The following is a 24,407-nucleotide window of genomic DNA, read 5'->3' as shown; positions in this document are numbered from 1 at the left end:
CAACACATCTGCCACGCTGATTCTCAACACAGGGGCCCCTCAGGGGTGTGTGCTCCACCCCCTCCTGTACTCCCTATTCACTCATCACTGCATGGCCAGGCACGACTCCATCTCCATCATACATTTGCCGATGACACAACAGTGGTAGACCTGATCACCAACAACAACGAGACAGCCTATAGGGAGGTGGTCAGAGACCTGGCTGTGTGGTACCAAGACAACAACCTCTCCCTCAACATGATCAAGACAAAGGAGATGATTGTGGACTATAGGAAAGAGAGGACCGAGCACGCCCCCATTCTCATCAACAGGGCAGCAGTGGAACAGGTTGAGAGCTTCAAGTTCCTTGGTGTCCACATCACCAACAAACTATCATGGTCCAAGCACACCAAGACAGCTGTGAAGAGGGCACGACAATGCCTATTCCCCCTCGGGAAACTGAAAAGATTTGTCATGGGTCTCAGATCCTCAAAAGGTTCTACAGCTGCACCATCGAGAGCACCCTGACTGGCTACATCACTGTCTGGTATGGCAACTGCTCTGTCCGCAAGGCACTACAGAGGGTAGTGTGAACAGCCCAGTACATCACTGGGGCAAAGCCTCCTGCCATCCAGGACCTCTATAACAGGCAGTGTCAGAGGAAGGCCCTAAAAATTGTCAGACTCCAGCCACCCTAGTCATAGACTGTTCTCTCTGCTACCGCGTGGCTAGCAGTACCGGAGCACCAAGTCTAGGTCCAAGAGGATTCTAAACAGCTTCTACTCCCAAGCCATAAGACTCCTGAACATCTAGTCAAATGCCTTCCCAGACTATTTGCATTGCCCCCCCCCCCCACCACTGCCACTCTCTGTTGTCAACTAACCGGCACCCCCCTGTATATATAATTTTTTACTGCTGCTCTTTAATTACTTGTTACTTTTCTCTTATCCGTATTTTTTAAAACTGCACTGTTGGTTGGGGGCTCGTAAGTAAGCAATTCACTGTAAGCTCTACACCTTTTGTATTTGGCCCATGTGACAAATAAAATTAGATTTCAAAGCACAATCTTTCAGGATTTGTTTTTAAATGGAATAGTACATGTGAAACACAAATCTCTTTTTTTTACGTTTTCTGTGCTTTATCTCCTTATGACCCTTTCAGAAAATACATCACAATCAAGTATTTTGAAGACAACTTATTAGAAAGAAATATCGATCCTCAAATTGAAAGCGATTGATCAACTTTGAATCTGTTGTTTTTTTTAGAGGGAGTGAGAAAGAGAGTGAGTAGGAATGGGAAGTGCATCTCGTGTTGATAGCAAGCTCCAAGTCTGATGAAGAGGTGTGTGTGGATTATGACAGACCTGTTTGTTCAGGAAAAGAAACAAAATTGAGCACTTTAGAGGTTTCTAATTGTTTTTGTATTAGGTTTCAAATAATCTTAAAACTGAGCACATATGACATTGCTTTGTTAGAAAAAATGTGGAATAGAGTTCCATGTAGTCATGGCTCTTGTAGTAGGGTGCACCTCCCATAGTCAGTTCTGAACTTGGGGACTGTGAAGAGACCTCCGGTGGCATGTCTTGTGGGGTATGCATGGGTCTCCGAGCTGTGTGCTAGTAGTTTAAAACAGACCTCTTGGTACATTCGGCTTGCACACTTCTTACAAAAACAAGTAGTGATGAAGTCAATCTCTTCCACTTTGAACCAGGAGAGATTGACATGCATATAATTGATGTTAACTCCATGTACTTTAAAAAGGTCCAGCTGTGCTGCCCTGTTCTGAGCCAATTGTAATTTTCCTAAATCCCTTTTTGTGGCACCTGACCACACAGTAGTAATTAACTAAACAGCTTATTTTGAACAATATATTTTTTAAACAGGAAGATGTACACTTAATGCACTTCTCTGAGCATTTAAAAAATGTGTACTTTTGGGGGGGGACCAATAACAAGTGTTTTTGTTTTACCAATCACAAGTGGGGCTCTACCCCTAATGCCGTAACAGGTGGGCCGCCGGTGGCCTAAGGTGTAATTTTTATTTATACAGTGCATTCACTGTATTTTGTACACACATACAGATACTCAGCTCTTTTTTTAAGGATGGGAAAGATTCTCTAAATATTTATTCGTATGGCTGTGGACAAGTCAAGGTTATCGGGAAAGTAGCATATTACGCCCATTCTTAAAAGGTAGATTCAACTAAATTACATTGCCACATGCAGCACCGAAGATATTGAGATGAGTGAGATTAAAGAGCTCACACTGTCATCTGCGATGTTCACATCACGCTGTTCACAAGGTGCACCAGTGCAATTTTAAAATGTAATTTAACTAGGCAAGTCAGTTAAGAACAAATTCTTATTTACAATGACGGCCTATCCCGGACGACGGTGGGCCAACTGTGCGCACCCTATGGGACTCCCAATCACAGCCGGTTGTCATATAGCCCGGGTTCAAACCCGGGTCTGTAGTAACGCCTTAGACCTCTGTGCCACTGTCCTATTGACTTATTGATGCAAAATGTCGCTTAAAGTAAGTAAATGAAAATACTTTTTAAAGAATCTCATAATTTGCATACAGGGAGGTACCAGGAAAACTGGTCACAATCCAGACACAGTGGACGAATAAGCGACCTATTTTATGTGTAGATGCATGTATGAAAATGTGGGTGTAACAAGTATAACATTAGACCTTCCCCTCGCCCATACCCGGGCACGAACCAGGGACCCTCTGCACACATCAACAACAGTTACCCCTCGAAGCATCGTTACCCATCGTTCCACAAAAGCCGCGGCCCTTGCAGAGCAAGGGGAACTACTACTTCAAGGTCTCAGAGCCTTGGTCTTGACCCCACAACCTTAAATCTGTCGGTCTAGGTAGGTCCTATGCCAAGAGTTCTAAACCTATTTCGAGAGCACTTAGGTCTACAGCAAATTATTCAGATAAAATATCGTAACAAAGTCATGCAACTTCAGAATAAGTCACTGCATGTTGCTATATAGAATGCAATCTGTGGCTTTTGACAACCCCTGCTGCTCTCTATGCTGCCCTCTTGTGAAAGACAATTGGTGGACCAAATTTCTCCTCAAAGCAACTCACCCTCACAACGAATCAAAACATAAGGCTAAAGAAGACCTTTCCCTAGACTGTATATTATGCTCATTATAAGGAAGCTGGTGAAATCAATGTGTTTATAGTTGAACATTTGTGGCTGCACTATAGCCAACTTGAAAGCCATTTAGAGTAACCTAACTTACGAGAAATATCCTAGCTAACCTTACAGCACAGTAGCAAATAGTCTTTAAGATTGAAAGCGAGCAGATCTATGCATTCAGGAGTATGCTTCATGAACACTATGCTACATGATAAAGGTGTACACTAGATGCCTATAAAAAAAAGTTTTACCCCATGCAAGCGACCCCCACGAGATACTATGTGTCCATGTTCCCGTTAGTTGTGTGTTTCTAGGCAGAAAAAGCTGGTTGACAGTCCAAGGAGTGATGTTTCCCTGCTGCAATGACGTTTCACAGGTGGCTAGCTAATACACGTGTCAACAAACAAGACGTCACACGGAGCCCCAAAGTGATTGGCTCTGAAATCGCAGTTGCTATGCGGGTTTATTGAATGGAAATGGGTACGTTCGAGGTGATACATTTTGTCTGCCTTTCCAAGTATGTGCATTATGAGGATAAAACTGTCTGACTTGCGCCTGCATATCGGATGCATGAACTTCACAAAAACCATGTGATCGACGGTGATGCAGTTTTTGATGAAGCCCACTCACCACGTGACGTCCATGAACGTTGAATTTTGGGCGATATCAGGTCTGTCTTTGCAACTAACGATTCGCTGATACCTATGCTATGACGCTGAAGAAGTTGTCTCACGCACCTGCCGCACGAGCGCAGACACACCTCCCCAAGCTCTGGACAGTGCTGGTCATAAAAACGCTAGCTAGCTGATGGGTGCAGACAATGTCGTTTTTGGGAAGAACAATCTGTTTCCGTAGCTATAATTTGCTAGCTAGGTGTCATCTAAAATACCACTAATTTATAAGACAGTTCTTATTTGATTAATGGTGGTCGGACCCACCTATGTGAAGCTAGCCACAATAAAGGCTTAGACAAGTGGAATTTGCTGTTCGCCTTCAAAGTAAAACGTCTCTCAATGAAAGTGATGCAAATGAATACAAATAGTTGAATCATGACAGAATGGAATAGATCATGCTAAACGAGGATGGAATGTTCTTATAAATTCAACAAAATACAATAATTTATTCATTTGAAAAAAATCTGAAATCACACTGGATTTATTAGACTTTAGAATTGCGTTGTGGGGCATACTTATTTCACTGTACAGCCTTACCTATGGATTGTGGATCAATGACAAGGGGTATCAATCTACTCAGTGACACCCAGAGAATAATAGCGTCGTAGCTCTTATTACCGGACTGTGAAAACGCTGAATTGAGTCACATTTATTGTTCCAGTCAACCTACTATATATGTATTTAACACTATTCCAGAGGAAAAACAATACAGCCTGGTCATTCTGAGGACTTTGCGGAAAAAAGCACTTGGGTACTGAGTAGACTGATACCCCATTTTGATTGATCCCCAATCCTTAGGTAAGGCTGTACAGTGGAATGTCAATACGCACAATAGGCTGACTTTAGGGAAGTGATTTCCCACAGTCAAAGTCCCACAATAATCCAATTGTAATGGTCACATACACATATTTAGCAGATGTTATTGCCGGTGTAGCAAAATGCTTGTAAATAAGAGCTAATATTTGCGTAAACTCTACACTGTTGTGTTCTGTGGGTATTTTTATTTTTTTTAACCTTTATTAAACTAGGCAAGTCAGTTAAGAACAAATTCTTATTTTCAATGACGGCCTAGGAACAGTGGGTTAACTGCCTGTTCAGGGGCAGAACGACAGATTTGTACCTTGTCAGCTCGGATTTGAACTTGTAACCTTCCGGTTACGAGTCCAACACTCTAACCACTAGGCTACCCTGCCGCCCTCGGTATTACCAAGTAGACCGATACCACATTTCAATACTCTAACCTTGTTTAACATTATCTAGTCTAAATATGGCATGATTCCACCAATTGTAACCTTCTGTATCAATTTCAAAGAGTGACTTATTTTGAAGGCAACACGCAATTTCTGCTATTGTGGCTAGTTTCACAGCACATAACCTGTTCCGGTCAAGCCATACTAGCCAGTTGAAGCTAGCTGGCTGCTTACAAGGTTAGTTTTGAGTAACAGGGTTAAGTAGCTGGCTAGCTAGTAATTTCAACAGGAGAACAAGCAAGTGGCTATCTAGCTAATGCTTACTCACATTGATTCGGTATCCTCTAAGAATATTGAAAATGACTGCCATTTTTACTGGTCATTGTTTTCAGGCGGGTTGCATTGGTGCTAGCAATGTACCAAGCTAAAGCTAGCTAGAGACATATATTATTAGCAACTTCTGGAGTATCGAAGATATTTTTGATCCTGATCTAATTGCAAATGCTGACAAACATTTTCCCATTCGGTCAAACAAATAATGCCTTATTACCAATGCAGTATTGTACAGCTTTGACAGTGATCGTAATGGTGGCGCTTGGCTTACAATACAATTCTATAATATAACGTTATTTGACGTGTCAAATTTAAAGCTTATTTGACATACCAAATAGTGCTATAACATGAATCTTTGACACGTAAAGACCCAATCGGCGTTCCATACTATTTCGCCCCAAAAAATAGACATCCCATGTGTTTAGTCCATCACTTTTAGTCCAAACTTAGCCAAAGATCAGCCTGACCTCTAGCTTGCTGTATTGAAAACATGAGATACACGAAAATAACCATATATCGCATAGCCTATATTGATTAAATTAAAGGGACTTCATGGAAATATCCACAATATCTATATTTTTTGGTTGACATTTAACTTGTCAGACATAGGCCGTTTTCGGTAATATTCTGCCTATTGGGTGCATAACTGAATTTATAAGAATTTGAATTCGGTATTTTTTCCAAACTACCATTTGGATTCACTGACCTGGTGTCAGCTTCTCATATCAGGTAAATATTGCACCATCCACTGCACCATGAAAATGTGTCTACTGCAGCATGAATGACATTTTAAAAATAGGGAATAAAAACATTGAAATAATTTGTAATGCATTTCATCACTATTGTTTTAATGTGAATCCATTTATTGATTTTGAATCGCATCGCCTGCATATGATTCCAAATCTGCTAGCTGAGAAACACATTCTCATTCCGCTAAGGATCTGTCTACCAGCAGGAAAACTACTTTTTTTCATTTGATCCTCTTTGTGTTTCGTAGGTATGGGTGTCATGGCAACAAAATCAATGAACGTTATCGCCCATAACCTAAATGGAGAGCGATTTGAGGTAACTGGAGCTGGTCGTCGTGAGTTAATAATTTAAGAGCATAAATTACATTTAGTTCACATGTAGCGTCTTTATCAATTAACATGCACTTAGAGTCGTGATATTTTGTATTTGTACTCTTGAATGTTACCTACTTTTTTTTGCATGGGGTGGTTAAATCATCGTGGGAAAGGAAGGGGACATTTGTCCGAGCAATACGTGCCCTGTCAGAGCTAAGAAGCTAGCTAGCTCGACATAAGAAAAATGCCCTAACATAAGGCCTGTTTTTTTCGTGATTACTTCAAACTGCGGCAAGCAGCTGGGACATGTGGTAATATTATGAAACGGGGCTACACAGCGGATGCAATGAATTAATTCACAGAAAGAAAATGTTAAAAATTGCATGTGTCCAGCCAAATAAGAAGGGCTTAATATGGCGCTGGCGGGGAATGTGGTTGGCTAGCTAAATGTACCTACCACTTTTCTGAAATGATACATTTGATTACTGCACCATTTGTATTAGAAAGTCAGTCAAACATGTTTTAAGCAAGCAAAATGATTCATTGGGTCCACATGGTTTAATCTTTCACCCCCTCTCTGTGTGCATGTGTCTGAGCAACCTCAGTGACCAAGTTAAACTAGAGCTGTGCGTTCTTCTTACCATAGTTTTGTTATTGCTGAGTGACAGCCGTAATAACTAGCAAGTGATAGTCATACCAGTGGCATAACTTAACTTTCATGGTAGGATAATGTCAACAGAACAGTTTTTATATATTGCCATGCTTATTTTTCCTTTTTTTCCCTCCACAGATCAGCATGGTGTTGGTGAACTGTTAAACAAGGTATGTCATGTCACAATTGGGTTTTGCATAGCTTTTTTTTAAATTCCAAAAAGCTATATTTTTGGTGGGGGTCTTTCCCTTTCAGGATGATCTGATATTTATGTAGATAAGATACAAGAACAATAAGAGTTCATACAGGGGGGAATTATTCAATTTGGTTACAGTGCCTTCAGAAAGCATTCAGACCTTTTTCCACTTTGTTACATTACAGCTCTATTCTAAAATCCATTAAATAAAACATTTTCTCAGCAATCTACATACAATACCCAATAATGACAAAGCGAAAACAGGTTTTTATAAATGTTTAAAATGTATTAAAAATAAAACATGCATAAGTATTCAGACCCTTTACTATGAGACTCGAAATTGAGCTCCGGTGCATCCTGTTTCCATTAATTATCCTTGATGTTTCTACAACTTGATTAGAGTCCACCTGGGGTAAATTCAATTGATTAGACATGATTTGGAAAAGTACACACCTGTCTATATAAAGGTCCCACAGTTGACAGTGCATGTCAGAGCAAAAACCAAGCCATGAGGTCGAAGGAATTGTCTGTAGAGTATCAAGAGAGGATTGTGTCGAGGCACTGATCTGGGGAAGGGCACCAAAAAAATGTATGCAGCATTGAAGGTCCCAAAGGCTGTGTTCAACGTGTGTTGTCCTGCATTGATTGTCAACTGCAACACTTTTCCATTCATCAGAGAGTTACATAATTGTCTCTTTCTGCAGGGTTAGTGTTTGAAGTCTTCAACTTCATTCCCAGACTCATGTTTTGAGGATTATTCTGGGCTACCTGGCTCAGACAGGGAGAGTCCACTACTTATACAGGTGAGTGTACAACAAAGTCTTTAGTGTTGTGATGATATGTGCATTTATTTATGAATGTCTCTAGGTGCTGCTGTCGCCTTGCCAGGCCCGGGCCGCCGTGCTCTGCTGCGTGTGGCTGAGTGATGCAGCGCTACGCTCAGGTACAGTATTGTCACACGATGAGCTGTTCACACTACTTTGACCTGTCCGCCTCTGGGTTGTATTCATAAACCCCCCCCCCCCCCCCCCAAAAAAAGCCTATGAATACTGAGCGTTTTGTTATAGGAAGTGTCCTTGTAGTCCCGCCTTGTTGAAGTCAGTTTTCTTCTGTTTGGTGCTTAATAATCACAACCCTCATGTCCTTTCTCCTGTCAGAGCTGGTGCAGTTCATGCTGGGAGGGATGCAGAGCTGACTGGACAGCAGCATAGTGTGTGAGGGGTATGGTGGGGGAGTGTCTCCGCTCCTGCATGGACATCAACAGAGACAAGCTCAAATTCAAGGTACAGTGTGGCACCTTACTACCCAAGGTTTTGGGTGCATCTCAATAGTCTGAGGTGTCTCACTGTCACTATTCTGTTCTCTGCTCATACTGATCTGAATGGACAGGTGAAAACAAATACCATAATGCTTTCACCTATCTGCTGTTCAGATCAGTGCAAATGAAAGAAAGGAGAAGATGGAGGAAGCCACTGGAGACTGTTGAGGCGCACCCCTACAGTAGGCTATAACTGCCTTGTTATGTGTCCTGTGTAGGACACCGAAGGATCAAATCAAATTTATTATTTAGGATGTGTTCAGTGTTTCTTTTCCTCAGGATGAGGAGACCAAGGAGCTGCTCTCACTGATGAATCAACTGTCTAATGAAGAAACAGATTTGACCTTGAGGAAGATCCAAGGGCAGACTGTACCCTCTCAGGCAATACCAACCCAGGTTGCTTCTGTGGCCCAGAAATCAGGAGCGGACCCAAACTCAAGCTGGATAGGTAAGAGAGGGCATTATCATAATCAAACCTATAACACAATACCGCTTGTTATACACTACATTTATTAACAATGTTGTCTGTGAAACTGAAGTTGTATCTTTCATTGAAATCATTACAACTTAATGAATCTTCCCACGGGCACTTAAGCATGGTGTTGAACTCACCAGCTTGTAGTCCTAAAAAATGGAAATGAGTTACCTCTGGTTTGTTCAGCCATTCCTGTGGGGAAAGAATAGGGTTTTGGGGTAAATGCCAAAAATAAGGTCTGAGGTCAACACAGGTTTAGGAGATCTTATACGTTTTGTTCTATGAGATAATCAGTCAGTTAACATCACCTTTTATGAATTGAAGCCTTTGTGCTTCTTATGATTACATAAATGCTTTCAATATTCACAGTGATGTTGGCTGAAAGATTATCATAACAAAACATAAGATTTCCTAAGCCTGTGTTTACCACCAAACTTACTCTCTGCATTTATACAAAAACGCCATTAATTTCCCCATAGAGTGGAGTTAGAGCCTACAAAAAGACGCCATTTCTATCTCTATAGTGTTGTATTAACTAGGCTATATCCTGTGTGTATGAACCAGTGATGAGTCGCTCACTCCCTATGATATAACCCTTATGGGCAGGGCCGTTATTGCCAGGCCTTAGGGGGCCTGGCCCGCCCTACTGTACCTCCGTGCCCGTCCAAATAAAATACTGATCATTTAAAGTGCCTTCGGAAAGTATTCAGACCCCTTGAATTTTCCCACATTTTGTTACAGCCTTATTTAAAAAATGATTAAATTGTTTCTCCCTCCCACCCCCCTCAATCTACACACAATATCCCATAATGGCAAAGGAAAAAAGGGTTTGAATTTTTTGCTAATTTATTAAAAAGAAACTTACATTTACATAATAATTCCAACCTTTTACTCAGTACTTTTGGCAGCGATTATAGCATCGAGTCTTCTTGTGAATGCTTTGTCAGGTTGTATGGGGAGCATTGCTGCACATCTATTTTCAGTTCTCTCCAGAGATGGGTTCCATTCCGGGCTCTGGCTGGGCCACTCAATGACATTGAGACTTGTCTCGATGCCACTCCTGCGTTGTCTTGGCTGTGTGCTTAGGGTCATTGTTCTGTTGGAAGGTGAACCTTCGCCCTAGTCTGAGGTCCTGAGCAGGTTTTCATCAAGGAGCTCTGTACTTCGCTCAGTTCATCTTTGTCTCCATCCTGACTAGTCTCCCAGTCCTTGCCACTGAAAAACATCCCCACAGCATGATGCTGCCACCACCGTGCTTCACCGTAGGGATGGTGCCAGGTTTCCTCCAGACGTGATGCTTGGCATTCAGGCCAAAAAGTTGGTTTCATAAGATCAGAGAATCTTGTTTCTCATGGTCAGTCTTTTAGGTGCCTTTCCGCAAACTCCAAGCGGGCTGTCATGTGCCTTTTACTGAGTGGGTGCCGTCTGGCCACCCTACCATAAAGGCCTGATTGGTGGAGTGCTGCAGAGATGGTTGTCCTTCTGAAAGGTTCTCCCATCTCCACAGAGGAACTCTAGAGCTCTGTCAATGACCGTCCGGTTCTTGGTCACCAGAGTGGTGGTTCCTGCTGTGTAACTTTCCAAATCATGTCCAATTAATTTAATTTACCACTGGTGGACTCCAATCAAGTTGTAGAAACATCAAGGAGGATCATTGGAAACAGGATGCACCAGAGCTCAATTTCAAGTCTCAAAGCAAAGGGTCTGAATACTTATGTAAATAAAGTATGCTCTTTATTTTTATAGAATTTGCAAAAATGTGTAAACCCGTTTGCTTTGTCATTATATGGTATTGTGTAGATTAAAGACTTATTTAATACATTTTAGAAGAATAAGGCTAATGTAACAATGTGGTAAAAAGTCAAGGGGTCTGAATCCTTTCTGAATGCACTGTATGTACCCAGGAAACAGCCACCTTACCTTATGTCCAGGGCCAACTCCTTGTTGACCTCTTGGTAAGCCAGTCCAAGCAGACTATTATTTGTTCAGATGATGACGAAACATAAATATGTAGAAAAGGGCATGCCCAAACAAAACCAACAGCTATTCCAGCTGGGACTGATGATCACCCTAATTGGCTGCAGCTGATGTGCTTATAAAGGCTAAGCTCAGCACCTAGATCCAGTTGCTGCCATCTGGGGATAGAGTGTGGAAGTGTATCCTGGATAGTGTCTTAACACGAACATCAAAAACTCATTCACCACTATCTACTTTCTTGAATTTTCCTAACTTTTATATTTTTTCCCCCCCTATTTCTTTTCCATAAAACGTCCTTAACTGAAGAGACAAAATATGGACACTATAAGCACTAGTGATGTTACTTTTGATACTGGAGCTCCAAGGCATGCATCAAAACATTGAAGTAGTGTGGCGATGCATGTATCACTTTATCAGAAGTATGTCTTTATTTTATATATATTTTTAAATGTAACCTTTGTTTACCTAGGCAAGTCAATTAAGAACATATTCTTATTTACAATGACAGCCTACATCGGCCAAACCCGGACAGCGCTGGGCCAATTGTGAGCCCAGCGACCTCTACTGGACACCGTACTTACAAATATGTGACTCACCACATGGATTCGGTCTTACGTAGCGAAATTAGAATTTCAGTTTTTTACATTGGATAAAAGTAGAGACTCAGCTACAAAAGGTTATATCATACACTGCATTTGAGGTACAATGGGAATGTTATTCTGCTTTGAAAGTTGATAAACTTGTAAAATCACTTTTGAGAAAATGGCAATTTAGTGTTTCTGTGGGAGAGCACTTCTTTGTCTACACCCGTTCAGCATTGTTCACACCCTCTTAAGCTTTAGCCCCACCCATCTCCTTGCATTCAGAGCACACACTTGACTCTGGCTGATGATTTGTTTACCTCTGGATAACATGAAAACAGCTCTGCTGGCAACAATTTCATTATGCTTTTTTGCAGACTTTTACTGACACCGGCCATATTCAACAGGTGTTGTACACTTTAGCTTAAGACATGTAGCTAGCTACCTAGATAAACAATTAACCTAGCTAGGTAAACAACATGTAAGATCGCACACAATCACGTCACGCCACCTGGGCTTGACAATCTGGACCCTCTATTTCTGAAACTATCTGCCACCATTGTCGCAACCCCTATTACCAGCCTGTTCAACCTCTCTTTCATCTCGTCTGAGATCCCCAAGGATTGGAAAGCTGCCGCAGTCATCCCCCTCTTCAAAGGGGGAGACACCCTGGACCCAAACTGTTACAGACCTATATCCATCCTGCCCTGCCTATCTAAGGTCTTCGAAAGCCAAGTCAACAAACAGGTCACTGACCATCTCGAATCCCACCGTACCTTCTCCGCTGTGCAATCTGGTTTCCGAGCCGGTCATGGGTGCACCTCAGCCACACTCAAGGTACTAAACGATATCATAACCGCCATCGATAAAAGACAGTACTGTGCAGCCGTCTTCATCGACCTTGCCAAGGCTTTCGACTCTGTCAATCACCATATTCTTATCGGCAGACTCAGTAGCCTCGGTTTTTCGGATGACTGCCTTGCCTGGTTCACCAATTACTTTGCAGACAGAGTTCAGTGTGTCAAATCGGAGGGCATGCTGTCCGGTCCTCTGGCAGTCTCTATGGGGGTGCCACAGGGTTCAATTCTCGGGCCGACTCTTTTCTCTGTGTATATCAATGATGTTGCTCTTGCTGCGGGCGATTCCCTGATCCACCTCTACGCAGACGACACCATTCTATATACTTTCGGCCCGTCTTTGGACACTGTGCTATCTAACCTCCAAACAAGCTTCAATGCCATACAACACTCCTTCCGTGGCCTCCAACTGCTCTTAAACGCTAGTAAAACCAAATGCATGCTTTTCAACCGGTCGCTGCCTGCACCTGCATGCCCGACCTGCATCACCACCCTGGATGGTTCCGACCTAGAATATGTGGACGTCTATAAGTACCTAGGTGTCTGGCTAGACTGCAAACTCTCCTTCCAGACTCATATCAAACATCTCCAATCGAAAATCAAATCAAGAGTCGGCTTTCTATTCCGCAACAAAGCCTCCTTCACTCACGCCGCCAAGCTTACCCTAGTAAAACTGACTATCCTACCGATCCTCGACTTCGGCGATGTCATCTACAAAATGGCTTCCAACACTCTACTCAGCAAACTGGATGCAGTCTATCACAGTGCCATCCGTTTTGTCACTAAAGCACCTTATACCACCCACCACTGCGACTTGTATGCTCTAGTCGGCTGGCCCTCGCTACATATTCGTCGCCAGACCCACTGGCTCCAGGTCATCTACAAGTCTATGCTAGGTAAAGCTCCGCCTTATCTCAGCTCACTGGTCACGATGGCAACACTCATCCGTAGCACGCGCTCCAGCAGGCGTATCTCACTGATCATCCCTAAAGCCAACACCTCATTTGGCCGCCTTTCGTTCCAGTACTCTGCTGCCTGTGACTGGAACGAATTGCAAAAATCGCTGAAGTTGGAGACTTTTATCTCCCTCACCAACTTCAAACATCAGCTATCTGAGCAGCTAACCGATCGCTGCAGCTGTACATAGTCTATTGGTAAATAGCCCACCCTTTTCACCTACCTCATCCCCATACTGTTTTTATTTATTTACTTTTCTGCTCTTCTGCACACCAATATCTCTACCTGTACATGACCATCTGATCATTTATCACTCCAGTGTTAATCTGCAAAATTGTAATTATTTGTCTACCTCCTCATGCCTTTTGCACACATTGTATATAGACCCCCCCTTTGTTTTCTACTGTGTTATTGACTTGTTAATTGTTTACTCCATGTGTAACTCTTTGTTGTATGCTCACACTGCTATGCTTTATCTTGGCCAGGTCGCAGTTGCAAATGAGAACTTGTTCTCAACTAGCCTACCTGGTTAAATAAAGGTGAAATAAAATAAATAAAATAAAACGTTAGCTAGGGAGCCAGCCAGCTTTCGCTAGCTAACAGTACACTTTAGCTTGACATGAAACCACTTTCTAAATAATGCCATATATTCAGTTTTTTTTTTAAATAGTCAACTTCAAGGCAAAAAAGGGAAGAATGATGTAAGATGCAAACCTGGTATTCCAACTGATTATAGGCTACTAAAGCCAACAACTTACTGCTGCGCCATGGAGTTTTGCTGAAAAAGTAGAGAGAAAAAAAATGTCTATCTGATCAATTATTGCTTACCAGCAGATAATGAAGCTCTGAGTAATGAACCATTTTTTGGCAGAATTTGGTGACAGCACTGAAGCCCTCAGAAAGCCTTGGTTTCCAATTACTAATAAACACTAGTGCTGCAGTTACACAACCTGACTACAGAAACACTCAACTCTGAGATAAAGCCATTCTGAAAAACCGAAACCATCAAATTCTACACTCAGGTAATTTGTTCCTGCCAAAAGTCTCCGACTTGAACAAACCAAGGGACAACCTGTAACCCCTCTGATTCTAAACAAAGAGCCTGACTTCCTTCACTAGGCCCCTGGTCACAAGCAACAAGCTCTATCTGATATGTAAGCAACAATGTGAGACTTGGAGCAACCACCACCAGGGACAAGTGAATATCGACCACAACTTCAGCACACTCACTTGGAACACAATCCATGTTCCACTAACACCTCTTTGTTTCAGCCCTAAGCACTCACTGGAGGGGCACAGTTAGCCATAGCTGCTTCACTTTGACTTTCAGAGAACCTAATGAGACCCATCTCACTTCCCCTGAGCCTCAGTGTTAATCACACCAGCATTACCAACCGGGAAAACACTAACCATACTCTCCTTAACTCTTAACCTCTCTAGGCTAGGGGGTGGTATTTTCACATCCGTATGAAAAGCATGCCCAAATTAAACTGCCTGCTACTCAGGCCCAGAAGCTAGGATATGCATATTATTGGTAGATTTGGATAGAAAACACTGAAGTTTATAAAACTGTTTGAATGATGTCTGTGAGTATAACAGAACTTATTTGGCAGGCGAAACCCCGAGGACAAACCAACCAGGATTTTCTTTTTTTTTGAGGTCACTCTCTTTTCAATGGGCTTTCAATGGGAATCTAGAATTCTAAGGCAGTTGCTTACAGTTCCTATCACTTCCACTGGATGTCAACAGTCTTTAGAAATTGGTTGATGTTTTTCCTTTGAGAAATTAAGAAGTATACATAGACTTTTGATTGTCTTTATTAAGACATCCTCTCAAACAAATTTCAGCCAGCCTGAACTGCCTGCCTGCCTGCCCTCCCGACCCCCACCAGTCTTGTCAATAACTCAACTCACCCAACACAATTTCCTTCCCAGTTCACACCTTTAAAAAAGTCATTCCCAAGGGAAAGGTTTGGAAACAAAAACGAAATCCCACTGACCTGTTCACTGGATGTGCTACCTTGTCCCAGTCCTGCTGTTTTGGACCCTCTCTACCGCACCTGCTGTCTCTAACGCTGAATGATCGGCTATGAAAAGCCAACTGACATTTACTCCTAAAGTGCTGACCTGCTGCACCCTCTACAACCACTGTGATTATTATTATCTGACCCTGCAGGTTGCCTATGAACGTTTGAACATCTTGGCCATGTTCTGTTATAATCTCCACCCGGCACAGCCAGAAGAGGACTGGCCACCCCTCCGAGCCTGGTTCCTCTCTAGGTTTCTTCCTAGGTTCTGGCCTTTCTAGGGAGTTTTTCCTAGCCACCGTGCTTCTATATCTGCATTGCTTGCCGTTTGGGGTTTTAGGCTGGGTTTCTGTACAGCACTTTGTGACATCGGCTGATGTAAAAAGGGCTTTATGAATAAATTTGATTGATTTGATTGACTTACACCTCAAATATACATTAACACACAGAAACAGCAAATCCTCCATATAATTAATCTCATAGGACTAATAGTACTGTAGAGCTGTTTTAACTTGCACACAATACAGCTGGGTTGCCCCGTACTGTCTCTAGGTGTCCACCACCCTGCAGCACCCCAACCCAACACACCCCACTCAGCTTTAGGATCTTAATGAAGCATTTATTATTGGTTTCGGGTGTGTTAGGCCAAGGCCAGAGTGACAACCCACAGGAGAGAAGACCACCAGGGCCAGGACTGAGCAGCCAGGGATAGCCTAAATGGGGATCTCCCTTGACGTGGGCATGTTTTCAATGCACTCCTTTCTTTAGTTGTACTGTATTCCATATAAGGCATCCATACCTTATGAAAGTTGCACAGTACACCCTTAATCTTGTAATAAATCAAATCTAGTGATATATAACATATAAATTAGCATTTTGCTACACCCGCAATAACATCTGCTAAATATGTATGCAACCAATAACATTTTATTTTATTTATCTGAAAGAAGTTAATTTGATGGAAACACATGTGTGGTGGGAAAATGTGCATTTAAAAAAAATATTTGTATGAAAGTCTGTCGCCAACTGGATGGAAACCTAGCTACTGATGTATAAAAAAAACGGTATGTTTGTTTAGATGCACCATGATGGGTAAAATGTACAGTACACCGGATGTATAGCCTACACCGGACAGAACACCTATAATTACCATATAATATACTTTAAAAATCTAAATCAGTCATTTACTCTTCATAGCTCGGTTTTTGTTACAAGTAAAGGGGTAGGCTAATCAGAGGTACAAATGGCAACAATGTTGGAAAATGCAACAATGTTTTGAAAATGACAATTGAGGGTCAAGGACCGGAATGTTCAGTAGTGGAAAGACAGGAAGAAGAGAGATCATGATACAGAAAGTGTTTAGTAAAGAAAGTCAAAGTAGGAAGTAAGAATATTTGGAGTGGAAAGTGGTGATAGTGTTGGATGAGACCACACCCTATCCGACTAACTAAATGCAGTAGAGAAAGAGGTAGGTGAAGTGAAATGGTAGATTGTTAATATTGTGTGGTAGCCAGGCTCAGCAAGATAAGATTAATAAAAATGGAAAAGCATAATGGGAAGAAGATTAAAAGCCATGTCCCGGTGCTTATGCTAGATTGAGGGGAGTCATCACTCGGGTCCCAATATCTATGTCCACAGATGATATTAAATAAAATGTGATGGGAGGGAGAGTGAGTGATTGAGGCCAAAAGGTTGATCAGTAGTAAAGAGGGTTAAAGAAGTGAAAGCTTATCAGTGATGCAGACGTTTGAGAAAGTCCTGCCAGGAAAAGTTTGGGATTTATTTGGTTTTGAATTTTATTTTCATGGAAGTACAGAAATGGGCTGATCATGATTGATCGTACATTCCAGCACAGTAGGTGGCGGCATGCACTTTAAACGTTTGTTTGCACACCGCCATGATATCATAGAAGAAGACGTAAATGTTTAAGTGAACACGTGTGGGGAAGGACGGAAGGAATCCACGCTTGCGGAGTGGTCACACGTAAGTAGGTAAAGTTTTTTGTTATTTACATTATCCGATATGTCGAAAAGATCTGGTGACTATTTAAACGTAGGTATATAGCTATAGTTTGTATGGGTACTAGCCAGTGATACTGGATTTTCTTAAAACGTTGGTTAGCAAACGTTACTCAATTTGAGGCGATTTCCAGCTAGCCATTCGGCTAGCTAGCTAAACTAATGTATCGCTTCGTAATATTTTGCAAGGAAACATGGTAGTTGTCATGTTTGTGCCATTGTAGTGATACAGCCATCGAAAGCCACAATCTTATAAGAATATAATTTGTCAGTCTGGGCTAACTGATGCCTAGCTCGCTTGGCTAGTACTAACTGCTAGTCAAGCCTAGCTATAACTTGTTAAATGCGTAATCTTCACATCCATTGTATTTTGTTTAAGAAACGTACTGCCTCAACTGTAAAACTTCAACATGGCTGTCAGGGCATCTTTCGAGAAGAACAACGAAATAGGCTGCTTCGCCAAATTAACAAACACATACTGCCTAGTTGCAATTGGCGGGTCAGAGAACTTCTACAGGTAAGATCTCTTATCGAGACGAGCATCTACGTGCGGTCGACCATGAAAGTTAGCTACGTTGGTATCCCGTCGCGGAACGCTATATTCCAGTACCCCGTTACCAGGCCTTTAACGTTTTGCAACGAAAACTAGTTTTATATTGGACCGATTCAGATAGGCCCCTCTCGGTTTGGTTCTTAAACCGTTTCAGTTACAAGATGTAGTGAATAAGTGTTTCCGAAAAAAGCTTCCTGTCACCGAATGCTTTACCTCCCAGTACGGGTTGTAAAATGTGTGAACCACTACAAATAAACGTTTATCTACATTTTCCAAAGCTCACTCCCTAGTAGATACTCGGAGTAGTTGCCAAGCGGGATTACCGCGTGATCCGAGATGGTGATGCAGTATGGAGTTCGTTGAGCTCTGGAAAAGTTGTATTTCAATATTTGTTCATTTTAGTGGGTCACACATTTAACCTCTACTGACTGGGAAAGCATTCCGGATTATGCACATGCTTTTGACAGGAACGATTTTTTGAAACCAGTGGGCTGGTGTGTATTTTGTGGGGTATTTAAATAGCGTTCAGCGACGGGAAACGAATAATGGTCTACCAGGCATTGAGGCTAATCGAGACTACATTTTGAGCATGTTTATGTTGACAAGTAAAATGGAGGACTGAAGTTATGTAATACCACAAGTGTTCCTGGTGTGATTGTATGGCACTAACAAAGTAGGGACTGTACTGGCAACTAGAGGGCTGCTGATGTCAGATCCCAGGTGCTATTGTCTACCATTGTGCCCTTGAGTAAGGCACTTAAACCCCATAAATAGCTGCACTGTGGCTAACCCAGTATTCTTCTCACTGTCTGTCTAATTGGGGACTAAAAACAGAGCATATGAGTAATTTCCATTAATGAAAGCTTACATACAGTAATGTCAGCCTTCTCTGGGGAGTGTTTGTTATATAAAAAAAATCCGCATTTGTCATGGTAACATGCAATTTATGATTAGTGTCTTCGAAGGCGAGTTGTCCGAAACCATCCCAGTTGTACATGCCTCAATAGCAGGATGTCGGATAATTGGAAGAATGTGTGTGGGTGAGTATGGCTCTGTAATAGATCAACATTGTACGTCAAACAGCTATCCTCTGCAAGTGCACAAAGAAAAGTCATTGGTACAACAGGAGAATGGAATACTTAATTCACATGTGAGTTCCAAATATCTGGAACGGTCGCCCAAGCGTTAGGTTTTTTTTCTGCTTGTGATGACAATGCACTCAACTGTTCCAAAATGTGATTGTTACGCAGTAGGACAGTTAACCTGTGCTGCCCTCAAAACAAGGCAGACTGCCTGCTAATTATCTATAGGCTGTTTCAATTTCAAATATTTTAACGGTTTGAGTTGAGGTGTGTTCTGCCTCATTAATTCACATAAGATGTAGCCCATTTCACTGTTGCGGACAATTTGTTTGAGACTTTAATTCTCTCTTTGACAAGAGCCCATGTACTTGCCCAGTGTTTCCCTGGATCAAGTATGAAGACATTGCACATCTCTAGTCAAAACAGGCCTTCCAAACTTTTCCCCCTGCTGCATGGTTTTCTTTACAAATAACTTATGGTTATGCTTGTGTTCCTATCAAAGTGCCTTATTTTCAGTATATCGTGTTGTCTTATCTACTGTCGTATACTGTATGTCTGGACCATAATGTATTTACTGTTTACCAGTAAGTACTGGTGACAAATCATGCATTCCAATTCTTGTATAGATTGTAATAGACACATGTATGTGTGATACTTTTTAGAAGGCTGTACTGACTATGACAAACTAAGCTGTGTGGCGCCATGTTTGACATCATACAATGCGTTCTGGTTGTCACGTAAGCATCTGTCAGACCAAATGAGCTTATTGTTCACTTGACTGACTTATTCAAGACAACTGGGAACTTAGAAAAATACGAGGTGCAATCATGTCAGTGATCTTCAGGTCAGAAAGAGGCCCGAGTTGGATAACCGTTCAAAAAGTTTTTTCCCCAGTTGGAGCTCGGTTTGAGTTCCCAGTTGTTTTGAACGCACTAAAGTTGAAAGTCTGCGATTTCTCAGTTTTGAACGCAGCGTCAGATTGCAACTGTGGTATCTCAGGGTTGCTAGCTCAAACCCCTCTTTTCTTTAGCGTATAAACTTCTTTGACCCACATTTTTTGTTAAATCCCCCCATCGTAGTTATATTTCCTGCATCATATCCCCACGATACCTTCCATGTACTTAAACCCTCCTGAAATTGTTTTCTTTTGTGCTACGGCTCGGCAGTAGGCTTGCATTTGGGGTGATCTGTGGGGTGATTTGAAAAATTAAGAGCCTCACACTCTAGGTGCTCAGATGTAGTAATTTAATAAGCAATGTTTCGACAGACAAGCAGTCTTCATATAGCTTGTCTGACTCAACTTTGATTATTAGGTTATTGCATCTGAGCTCCTAGAGTGTGTGGTTCAGTGTGAGTGGATGATGAATTTCACATTTTTTACAATAAAAGGTGAAGTTGAGGAATAAAGTTCAGGACCTCGGGACATTGTTTAGATGCTTTTCAGATGTGAATGTTGCTTCATATGTTCCAATCACATATTTGCGATGGTACACTGCAGGGACCACTTAACAATGATCACAAATATGTGATCGTATGTGTCAAAGCGTTAATTATGCATTATTTAATAGATTAATACTGTACTTGATATTTTATAAATTATTTAGGTAAATGACTTGTGATAAATTAATGTACAGCTAACGACTACTTTTACCTTGTAAATTTGCTCACCAGGGAATCGTCATGGGCTCCTGGTGCCCAACAACACCACGGACCAAGAGCTGCAGCACATTAGGAATTGTCTCCCAGATGCAGTGAAGATCCAGAGGGTAGAGGAGAGGCTCTCAGCACTGGGGAATGTCATTGCCTGTAATGACTATGTGGCTCTGGTGCATCCTGATCTGGACAGGGTGAGGGGCAACAATGAGACGATGTCTAAATATTGTTTTGGGCTAGTAAAAGTTATGAGTGGATAACCAGTCTGACTAGCTGCTATATACCTTAATTCATCAGAAGTTATATTTCCCTTGTTTGTATTTGATTACAATGAGCATTCCAATTTCAAAAGTAAATATTTAGCAGGTTAAATTTATACAAATGTTGTAGTGTAAATGTTACATTGAGTTTTATCAGAACAACCATTCATTGGAGAATACTGCAAACTTTGCCTTATCCAGCCACATTTAAAACCTTAATATTAGAGTCCTTAATCATTTTCATGATTACTCAAACCGAAATGATTTCAAATGCCCATCCCTAGGACATTGTCTGATGTAGGGGATGTTAATGCATTTCCCATCTTGGTTTAGGAGACAGAGGAGATCCTGGCAGACAGTCTGAAGGTGGAGGTGTTTCGTCAGACAGTAGCAGAGCAAGTTCTAGTGGGGAGCTACTGTGCCTTCAGCAATCAGGGGGGACTGGTACACCCCAAGACCTCCATAGAAGACCAGGATGAGCTCTCCTCCCTACTCCAAGTGCCTCTGGTGGTTAGTGTTCATGGTGCTGCTTAAGCTCATTTCTACTTAGTCTCTGTCCCATAATATTTAAGTAGATCTAAATACATCTGATACATATAAGCAGTGTAGTAATACAGCTACCATGCCCCCTGATTGGTTATTCTCAGATCTACTGAAGTGCATGGGGGGGGGCACGGCACACTGCATCAAGTTGGTGATAAGTGCTTGAGTAATTCCCAACTCTCCACAGGCAGGAACGGTGAACCGTGGTAGCGAGGTCATCGCTGCGGGGATGGTGGTAAACGACTGGTGTGCCTTCACTGGGCTGGACACCACCAGCACAGAGCTGTCTGTCATCGAGAGTGTGTTCAGACTGAGTGAGTCTCAGCCTAGCGCCATCGCTACCACAATGAGGGACTCTCTAATTGACAGGTGAGTGATCACTTCTGACAACATGAAACTCAGTTATTATAGGCTCCGTCCAGGAGGTACCTTGAATTATTTTATTTACCAGAAGTTCAGGTGACAGAGGTGCAAAGCTATTGTCTGACAGCCACAGTAGATGAGCTTGCAAGGTGTTTTTTTTTTTAAACTATGCATGGCCATTTGTTTCAGTAGAAAAAAATGTAGCCAGCTACATTTCCTAATATTTTGCTTAAATTTATCTTAAATTTTAACCCTGAGAAAAAAGCTACATCAGTGACAGCACTGGCTGCTGATAGAATTTCTGTTTGTCAATTCTCATCAAAGTGGAGAAGCACAAAATTAGTCTGACTTGCTAGTAACTGGGTGAATAAGGTGATGGGGTATCATATTGTAAGCTTTGTGCAGTGTTTGAGAAGTCAAGGCCCTTTGAAAAAGTTCTGCACAGCTGCCACTCTTGATTTCCTTGCCCTTTTTCTCCATTCTCTGCTGTCTGCTCCTTCCTCCTCTCCGAGCATACAGGCCCGTTGCCCGAGCGTTGTACACATGCTGCTTCAGAGCAGACAAGCACATCAACTTTGCAAATGAACAATGTCTCTCGTTCACATTTGCTTGTAAATTATCTAAACTCAACAAAAGTTACATTTGGTAGCTCCTACATATACAACTGAGCTGGATTGCCTATCTTAGCAATTCATTTATTTTCATTTGTGCTCATTAGTATATTTAGCTAGCAGCCTCACTGGAAATTTGCTTTTACTTGTGCTAATTTTATTAGCATTCTGGTAAAGTGCCCAATGGTCTTCACATTTTGGCGCCCCCTTGTATACTAAACTGGTAATCCCATAAATGGGAGGACGGTATGAAAATCTGGAAACTGCCCAACCTTATGAAATACTGAGTGATTTTATGATACACTAATAGACCCAAATTGAGTAAACATTGGCAGTTTATTACATCACTTTTTTCACATGGTCTTGGGCCTAAAGTTTGGGAACCCTTGTCCTACAGAAGTTTTGGCCAATGACATGGCAAATCACCTTTGTAAACCTTTTCTTTTGGGGTGGTTATTTTTTGAATGCGCAGAAAAGTCTGAAGCCATTTTGCTCAACATTACTGTATTTATAGTTAGGATATTGTTTTTCAACAGGATCAAGTTATTTTTTTAATGACACATTAAGATGTTCATGGTGATTTACTGGAGCCTTTGACATACAATACTGTGGGCCCATTGTATAATATTTCGTTTTATTTTCCAGCCTCGCATAAGATGCCATTCTACCTTGAAAGGTTTGAGGTACCTCTAGGGGGGAAAAACTGCTGCAGAATGCAAGAAGCTGGACATTTCTCCCGATATGGTTAAACCTTCAATGTTTATTGGAATTTTGTATGGTATATCAATGCTAGACTTCATAATTCCTTAAATCTACTTATGTTCTGGCAATATTAAATCAAGAGTTTACAGTAAACAGTGACAATGTTAGTTTTAATGTTCCCTATGTGAAGCGGGATATGTACATTACAGTAAAGCCACACATGGCAAACAGTTGATGTGGGGATTTTTGGAATGTACAATAAATGGATTACCCTTTAACACGTTGCATTTGTCACAATCTGTTTCTAATCATCAAATTGTTCGTACCTACTTTGTATTTATGTGACACCTGTAAACCCAATTGCATTCATGGCTCAAGTAATCTTTATTGGCAAAAGGTTTATTTGTAAGGGATGCTGCTTGAATTTATACACAATTGATGATTTTACCCACAGTTTCAAACAACTTGACGTTTATTAAAGTTAATTATCTATTGTGTAAAGTCAAAACATGTTAGGTATGTAGTGCGTCAAAGCCCTTCATTTCAAAAGTCAATTTACCAAAGGCATATGGAGACAGTCATTGTTAAATTCAACACTTAGTCTTGTATAAATTTGTGCTTAGCTTGTTTCCACTACTAAATACTAGCCTTCTATTACAATTTAACTAGGCAAGTCTTATTTCCGCCGCCCTATGGGACTCCCAATCATGGCCGACTGTGATGCTGGCTGTTATGGATGTTCATCTTGCCCATGGAACCAGTCAGCTACCCCAGACTGTTATGATTCAAAATGTGACACTACTGAATAAGCCTTCAATTATTTGATTAAAACAGTACTTTTACAATCGAGGGAAGAACCTAAAAACAGCCATTGCTCGATTAGCCTATGGTAGCATTCCTTGTGTAGTTTGCCAACAGTGCAATTGAATTAAATGTCCGTAAGCTGTATCAATAGAGGAACACTCAAGATCACTATTGTTTTAGGCAATAACATAACTGAGTAAAAAGGTCTTACAAAAGATGACCCTAAAGATTAAATATTTAGTTTGTCCTTGTATATTGATTTCTTTTAACCTTAAGCAAGTCAGCTAAGAACTCTACATGTCACAGGTTGGCATTTGAGATGACTCGTACTGGGCGCAGCTCTGCAGTGGTCACTAGCTGGCACAGCCACCACACCGCTAAACT

The 24,407-nt window shown here is 41.5% G+C and overlaps 1 protein-coding gene and 1 long non-coding RNA gene across 7 annotated transcripts; both read left to right on the top strand.

The window, feature by feature from the left end:
* Nucleotides 1-4,984: 4,984 nt before the first annotated feature.
* LOC109890821 (uncharacterized) lies at nucleotides 4,985-9,990 on the top strand. Of its 4 annotated transcripts, none has more exons than XR_004210438.1 (7): nucleotides 4,985-6,060; nucleotides 6,329-6,396; nucleotides 7,186-7,217; nucleotides 7,948-8,186; nucleotides 8,401-8,526; nucleotides 8,676-8,743; nucleotides 8,841-9,990. It is a non-coding gene; the product is annotated as an uncharacterized LOC109890821 (long non-coding RNA). The 4 variants fall into 4 exon arrangements; XR_004210439.1 differs by lacking the exon at nucleotides 8,676-8,743 and having other exon boundaries at nucleotides 4,987-6,060; nucleotides 7,948-8,046; nucleotides 8,111-8,186; nucleotides 8,825-9,990; XR_002255457.2 differs by lacking the exon at nucleotides 8,676-8,743 and having other exon boundaries at nucleotides 4,986-6,060; nucleotides 8,825-9,990.
* Nucleotides 9,991-17,315: 7,325 nt separating this feature from the next.
* LOC109890764 (eukaryotic translation initiation factor 6) lies at nucleotides 17,316-23,497 on the top strand. 3 transcript variants are annotated; one of them, XM_020482802.2, is made up of 7 exons: nucleotides 17,316-17,417; nucleotides 17,832-17,969; nucleotides 18,960-19,045; nucleotides 20,759-20,934; nucleotides 21,334-21,510; nucleotides 21,731-21,912; nucleotides 23,163-23,497. In XM_020482802.2, the coding sequence occupies exons 2-7, from the start codon at nucleotides 17,863-17,865 to the stop codon at nucleotides 23,170-23,172; spliced, it is 738 nt and encodes a 245-aa protein (XP_020338391.1). In that variant the 5' UTR covers nucleotides 17,316-17,417; nucleotides 17,832-17,862; the 3' UTR covers nucleotides 23,173-23,497. The 3 variants fall into 3 exon arrangements, with proteins under 3 accessions (XP_020338391.1, XP_020338373.1, XP_020338383.1); XM_020482784.2 differs by having other exon boundaries at nucleotides 17,320-17,425; XM_020482794.2 differs by having other exon boundaries at nucleotides 17,325-17,421.
* The last annotated feature ends 910 nt before the right edge of the window (nucleotides 23,498-24,407 follow it).

The sequence above is a fragment of the Oncorhynchus kisutch genome, linkage group LG1 (genome assembly GCF_002021735.2).
Source record: "Oncorhynchus kisutch isolate 150728-3 linkage group LG1, Okis_V2, whole genome shotgun sequence".
In the NCBI taxonomy this organism is placed as follows: domain Eukaryota; kingdom Metazoa; phylum Chordata; class Actinopteri; order Salmoniformes; family Salmonidae; genus Oncorhynchus; species Oncorhynchus kisutch.
Note: the sequence above shows the minus strand (reverse complement) of the source record. Positions and strands in the feature narration are given on the sequence as shown.